Source organism: Colobus angolensis, unplaced genomic scaffold (genome assembly GCF_000951035.1).
Source record: "Colobus angolensis palliatus isolate OR3802 unplaced genomic scaffold, Cang.pa_1.0 Scaffold13, whole genome shotgun sequence".
Taxonomy (NCBI): Eukaryota; Metazoa; Chordata; class Mammalia; order Primates; family Cercopithecidae; genus Colobus; species Colobus angolensis.
In genome coordinates, this window is record NW_012114252.1 from 20,230,434 (window position 1) to 20,238,061 (window position 7,628).

Sequence of the window (7,628 nt, forward strand, 5' to 3'; positions counted from 1 at the left end):
TTTTGTATTTTTAGTAGAGACGGGGTTTCACCATGTTAGCCAGGCTGGTCTTGAACTCCTGACCTCAGGTGATCCGCCCGCCTCGGCCTCCCAAAGTGCTGGGATTACATGCATGAACCACCACGCCCATCCAAGAATGAGTCATTCTTAACATAAACATAAGTATTTTAAGGTAAGAAAATCACACAGTATTTGTAAAGTAACAAAATCACATAGTATAATGAACTATATAATAGTATCTGTTTTTATGCATTGAAAACAATTGAAATTTCATACCACACCGTAATAACGGACTCAAGTATTTGTACTAACTGTATAGGGGTAAAGTAACAGTAGACTAAGCCTAAGTTATAAAGTTTCAACACGAACAAAGAACACATCATTAATACCTGAATTTCCGTTATGGAGAAAAATATCACACTGAGCCTCTCGGAGCATCACTGAATGAGATATTATGGAACCACACATACATACATATATACATACATACACATACACATACACACACACACACACACACACACACACACCAGCCCCAAATATTTATTTCTGGAAAACCCGATACTCTTTAAAATGAATATTAAAAGATCCAGCATTAGGCCAGGTGCGGTGCCTCACACCTGTAATCCCAGCACTTTGGGAGGCCAAGGCGGGTGGATCATGAGGTCAGGAGATTGAAATCATTCTGGCTGACACAGTGAAACCCTGTCTTTACTAAAAATACAAAAAATTAGCAGGGCGTGGTGGCACGCGCCTGTAGTCCCAGCTACTCAGGAGGCAGAGGCAGGAGAATAGCTTGAACCCGGAGGTGGAGGTTGTAGTAAGCTGAGACTAAGTGACACAGCGAGACTCTGTCTCAAAAAACAAACAAACAAACAAACAAACCCAGCATTTACAGGGTGCAATGCATGTGATCACTTATCTTTAAAAAAATATATTGTGGGTCAAAATATTGGATCAAATATTCCAAATTTCAATAAAAACACAGTAAGCAAAGAATATTTTATAAACCTTGTGTATACAGATATCATATAAGACGTAAGAAAACTGGACAAAGTTTCCAAGGTTTCACCTCTACCCACTCAAGTTTTACAGTGTCTTTGGACACATAAAAGTGACTCTATACAAACTTAGTATTTTTCTAGTCTAATAGAAAATTAATCAGAACCACCAAATTGACTATTTTATCATTTGTAAACATGTAACCTGTAAGTTTTAATCCAATCTATTTTGGAATTCTTATGTAATGAATTCACTTAAGTAATAAAGCTATAACACACAGAAGCATCTTGCATTATTTGCACCTACAGAGCAAAATGCTGGTATACAACATATACTCCAACTCTCTCTATACTAATCTTCACCTACGCATTTTATTTTAGCACCCACGTAATGTTAGTCTCTGTAGCTATCTTGAAAGAAACTAAAATAAATAGCAATCATCAACCTCATCATCTCCTCCATGCCAAATGATGACTTTACTACTTTTCTTCAGAAAAGTCTAGCACTGAACTCTGTCTACAATAATCTACCTTAAGTGAGTCAGAATAACCACTGCAATCTGGAAGAACCCACTCAAACTAAATATAGAAACAGTGTCCCTATCTAAACTTGGACAGCATTATTTTCACAAAAACTATGATCTGACAGTTAGTATGTTTATAACCAATACTTTTGGACATTCAGAAAATTTTGTTTTCATTTGTTCATTAAAATGCCAACATTAAAATGTTTTGTTCATCTTGTATAGAAATATAAATTCTGCTGTCATCCATACTAGAGAAATTATACAGAGAATCCACCTGCATTACAGCTATCCAAATGCAGGACAGGGTGGCACAGCACTTTGCTTCACCCAGTGTTTTCCTCACTCTGCTTGGCATTGCAGATAAAAGAATAAAGTTACATTTTCCCTTAAGTTTATAAGGTGAAATGGGAACACTTAATTCTGTGCTACTCCCCTAGAAAAAACCCAAAACAAACAAACAAACAAACAAAAACCCTTTCTACTTGCCAAATCTGATACCAAAATTAACTTGCTTCTGAAGAAAATGCATTAGTGGGAATTTTAACAGAAAACCCATTATACTCATGCTGTTACTAAAACTTTTGCAAGTTCTTCTCTTCAGAAAAAAGAGCCTCATTTTAAATACTGATACTTCTAAAGAAAATAAAATATCAATTCTCTACTAAGATTCCTTTTGGGGGGTAGAAACACAAAAGAATCACACATTTTCCTACTATGTTTGATAAGCACAGTGCCACCATCAAAACTGCAGGAATGACCATCCTAATTAAATCAACCCCAAAGAATGACACTCCAGACTAAACAAGGAGTAGTCAAACAACCGCAGTGTTGTGTTTTTCTTTCAACGCATTCAGCATTAAGAGGTGATTTTTAAAATGTATATTCTAATTATACATTTTCATCTTGTCAACATCTCTTAATACATAAACAAGTCATAAAAGGTAATCAGAAGTTCAGTCTTAAAATAGTTTCAGAATTACCATATTGTTTTCCCTAATTGTTACTTTACTATGTAATTCAGAACACCACTTTGTTACAATCTGTTCATAAATATCTATGAACAGATTTTAAGTTAAATAAAGGGGGAAAACAATGGCTCTTGGGAGCCTGGAGTGGAACTAGCAACGAAGCAGTAAAGGTAAGCAATTTTCAAGGTGCTGGCTCCATTTTCAGACTACACTGTTACTGTTTGTTTCAATGTAAGAGTACCCATTTACAAAAGTGTCTTTCCTGTATACGTGCATGGTTTCAAAGTAATAAGTATCAACAATTGGATTTATTAGCATCTTCCTTTAGAAGAGCTTAAAACACTCTTGATGTTTATGATCTCATTTGCCTTCCAGCAGCCTTGTGACACAGAAAGGGGAGGATTATAATTACCCCCATTTTACAGACAGGGAAAGTGAGAAGGAAGGATTAAGTGGCCCGCCCATAGACACACAATGACTCATTAAGATCAGCAACAAGAAACCTGGTTTCCTGATTCCTGGTTTAGTGTTCCACATACTATGCTTCCTTCTATGAAGTACTATTTTTGTAAAGGTTTCTCTTTCAATAAAGGAAACAGAACAAGTCACGTGACTTTCATTCACGAAAGCCCGTGTGTGTTTTCATTAGCACCTTAGTTGTCTGCTCCTGGGAAGAGGGCAGCAGCAGTGCATGCTATTATCTTCTTATGGCCAGAGTCAGCCAACTAAAGCAAACCAGCGCCCGCCACAGCAAACAGAAAGCTTGTGTGGTTTGTCAGTCATCTCACTGGATTTCTGAATTTAGGAAAATTCTCTTCTTTACAACTTCAAAAGGCAAAACTTTTCAACATAAAAGTTGTCCCTTTGGAAACATGTCTCTTATCATTCTTTCACCGTAGGATAAGAATTGATAGTCCTTGTATCCAACAAAATTTAAATACGGATACTTTCAGTGGTAATTCTGATCTAATCTGTTTTATACATATATATATATATATGTGTGTGTGTGCCAATTTTAGAATAAAATCCCTAAAATCACTAAAGAGGAACACTAAAACAGCATATTTTACGGCATTCATCAATCTACTATCCTAACACAAAAATACATAAAGTTAATTGTAAAAATCAGTTTTAAAGCACAGGAAATTCAGTAGCGTATTTCCAATTCCCAAACAACAAAACCTAACAAATTGGTTACAGTTTCCACATGCACACACACCAAAAACACGTGATAAGTAACTTTAACTCACCCTAAAATAAGATGCATAATTTAGAGTTTCCTCTGGACTAATAAAAACAGAGGTACCTGAGATACACTTTTTAATTGCCTCTTGCACTGAAACCCCATCCCCATTCACAATTCTATTGTAAACAACTGCCAGACATGGCTGGAACCTTACCCCTCTGCTATCACTTATGCAAATACCAAACATTATCCAAGTAACCCCAAATTATTCTGCATCAGCATCACTAATAAGGACTTCCCATGCGGAACAGGAGGAGCTCAGGGTGGAAACACAGGCCACTTCTAAGAGCTAGGCAGGGCAGGGGGCCGCCTAGTAAGTGCTTTCTCTACTTCATCTTCAAAGAAATGCTTTGCGAGTCTGCCTTCTACAAATCATTGCCTCAAAGGACACTTATCTACTGTGAACTCTGTATTTATGAGCATCACAAACAAATTTCTAGTGCATGTGTGAGTTAAATAAAAGTGGATATTCATCCCAAGTTCCTAAATGTTTCCTTTCTGTCTCAACAGACCACAACTTTGGTGCTACGTGGCCTAAGGTGACACTAGTCTTTCCTATTCTGCTGTTCTCTGTGTTTAACTTACTTTACTAGAAACCCAGTGGGGCAGATATTTCCTTTTTTAAAATGTGGTTTGGCACATGGTGGACTGACTGCAGTTGTCTATTTCGATTTACACAGACTTCGGAAAAACAGCAGCCCTAATGATCTCCCATCTTTGTCCAGCAGCCACAGAACACAGGCTTCTGTTTGGACTTCAAAATCGAGAATCCTCTGGCTGAAAGGAATTTTATGTTGGTGGGAAATCTTAAATGAAAGCTCAATCCAGTCTCTAAATAAACTTATCTCTTAGAGTTCAACATTTTCAGTAGCCTGAAAAGGGCACTGTCTCCTATTTGGACCCCAATTCTGAATGTATCAGCTTCATCAGAAGGGCCTTGAGTCCCTCCAGGCCTGTAGGCACAAATCCCAGCTTATGGCCCCTGCTATGGCAGAGCCCATTGCTGGGGCCCCACCTCCACCCACTCCAGGTTTGTCCCACCGGCTCCACTGAAAGCAGGAAACGGTGTTATGCTCTTAGGCTGTTTTCTGATTAGAATCAGATTCTGGCAAGATGTAGTTTACTTTCATGTTCACACTAGCATATACCCATTTGTGTAGACCATAAATATGTGTGTGTTTCCCCACTCAATTATACTGCTGCTGTGTTTATAATGGTCTGTGTCTTAAAGGCAGCTAATCCTTCAACTTTCTGACACACTAGCAATAGTGTATAAGTAACTCCAACCAAAGTGACCTTCAGCTGAGAATCACTGTTCATGGGATACATTCTGGCGACTTCCAATGATTTAATTGGATGCTGAAGCACCACACTCCTGATAATTCTCTGTGACTCTTTTCATTTTCTAGTCTACGGTTTTAATACAGGAAATAGCTTTTCTTTATTACACTGGAATAACAGGGTATTCACCCCACAGCTATAATTTTAAATCCCATGGACCAACAGTCCTAAGTATACTGTAAAACAGATACCAGATTTGGATAGCACTAAACCGGTCTATTTAAGAACAAAAGGCTGCGAATCCCCAGCCCACCCTGATCCTCATCTTATGACCCTTGAAGACTGTTTACACCTTAGGCTCACATCTAGTCCAGCATCCAAATTTTACTATATGTTTCACTGTTCCCATAAAACCTCAGTCCTGCTAGGAACCCCACAAAGAAAACGGCTACGAAATTAAATAACGTATCCCGAATTGAATATTCACCTTTCCCTTTCATCTCCCCCACCCAAACACCATTCAAAGTTTAGACAGTCAGAATGCACCACCAGCTGCAAAGTCAGCCCAGCTCTGTCTTCTCATGGATATTTGATGAGCACACGAAGAACAATACCAGCACCCTCCTATCCAATTGTTCTTGAAAAGACCTGTGTTTTTGTCTTTCCCTGTTTTCTCCAAAGCACTGATTGTAAATCCTGGCTGCACATTCAAATCATCTGGACAACTCTGAAAAACGCCCGTCCCTGCCTCCTAGCCATCTCATGTTTCACTTCAATGTGTCTTGGCGTGACGCCCAATAGGTAATTTTTTAATCCTCCCCAGGTGAGTCTCATCTGGGGCAGGGTCCTCAGAGGGTGGTCCCCCGGCCAGCAGCGTCATCATTATGTGGAGACTCACTAGAAAGGCACAGCCCGGGCCGCGCCCCAAAGCTACAGCATCGGAAACTGCGGGGTTAACACAGGCCAGAGATCCATGTTTCAGCAAAGCCCGCCAGGTAACTCCCACATCTGCTCAAGTTGAACACCACGGCATTAGGCTGTGTGCAGCCTCACCGTTTCACCCTTCAGAGAAAAACAATGCCTCCGATGGAAAAGCTCCTACAGTTTATGTGTAACATGGAAATAGTTAACTGTCGCTAGTAACAGCCATCAAAATGGATGCTCACTTCTTAAATGACTTTCAGGTCTGAACCTTCAAGCTCACCAAGAATCAGGCGGAGCCCAGCTCCGGGAACACAGAGAAAGGTGAAAGCTGCAGCTGTGGGCAGCGGTCCGGACCCGCAGGTCCTCCCGGAAGAGCGGACCCAGGCCCCCAGAGGAAGACAGTCGGGTGCCCCACGGCCTCTAGTGTGGCCGGTCTGGGAGAACTTCCACTGTGTTAAGGGACAGGGGACTGTGGGATGCACAGAATGGGGGAATGGGTGGGGCCTCAAAAAATCAGTCTCCCTCCCACGCGGAAAACGTCATTCAACTCAAAGACGAGTGTTCTGGCAAGTTCTCTGAGAGAAGAGAACAAGGCAGCCCACAGAAAAACAAAACAAGGAGCCAGAGCCAGGCTGTTGGCTTCTGGGTCAAGGTCCCAAAGCAGTGAGAGCAGTGAAACCCAAGAGGCTCCCTCACCGCCCCACCCCTGCTTCCCGCCAGACGCCCAGGCAAAGGGCCTCACCTTTCACGACGGTGGCCTCCTTCAAGTGGTGGGACAAGAAGTCAATGCTAGCGTAGGTGTTGGCAGGGGGCAGGGCACCGGGACCTGGCCCCCCGCACCCGCCGCCGGTGCTGCCGACGCCCACAGCGCTGATGAGACCCCCGAGGCTTCGGGTCCGACCCCAGGAGTTCTTGTCTCCCGGCTGAGGAAGCGGCGACTGCGGCTGCGGCTGCGGCTGGGGCGGCAGCCCGGGCTCCTCCCTCACGTCGATGGCGATGTAGTTGAGACCGTTTTGGAAGCCGGCAGAGGTCTCTCTGCGCATTGGCGATCCACCGCTCCCAGGACAACCGACCAAGCTCCCGGGCTGACCCGGGGTCCAAGGCCGGCCCTGCGGTGCCAAAGGGGGCGCTGGGAGCGCCGGCTGCAACTGTCTGGGGGAGGTGGGCGGCTCGTCGCCCCCTCCAGGGACGCCGCCCACGCCGCCCTCGCTGCTTTTCCTGAGAGACACATTTTCCACGGAGGCCGAGTTGTGGCGCTTGGGGTTGTGGGCGAAAGACGGGGACACGGGGGTGACCGTCGTGGTGGAGGAGAAGGTCTCGGAGCTGTGGCGGCGGCGGCCCCCCTGTGGGTCTGCGCGGATGACCTTGGCGCCGCGGTGGGGGTCCGGGGGCTGGCTGGCCTGCAGGAAGGCCTCGACCCCTGACACCTGCTCCATGAGGCTCAGCCTCTTCACGCCCGACGTCGGGCTGGCCACGCGGACAGCTTCTGGCTTCGCGGGGGCCGCGATGGGTTGCGGCGGGGTGGCGGCCACACCGAAAGCCATCTCGGTGTAGTCACCATTGTCCCCGGTGTCCGAGGATGAGGCGGCGCCTGGGCTCTGGACGGTGGCAGCGGCCGAAGCAGGGGGCAAGCGGTACAGCTCCCCGGGGGGCGGTGGCGGCGGTGGTGGCTGCAGGGACG

General features: G+C 44.2%; 1 protein-coding gene across 1 annotated transcript in view; it reads right to left on the reverse strand.

Moving 5' to 3' along the window:
• Positions 1-7,628, reverse strand: part of IRS2 (insulin receptor substrate 2) — a 50,783-nt gene that overhangs the window by 19,509 nt on the left and 23,646 nt on the right. Inside the window, exon 8 of the mRNA XM_011933949.1 lies at positions 6,690-7,628. Within this exon, the coding sequence (XP_011789339.1) occupies positions 6,690-7,628 (939 nt within the window). The remainder of the gene's footprint in view (positions 1-6,689) is intronic.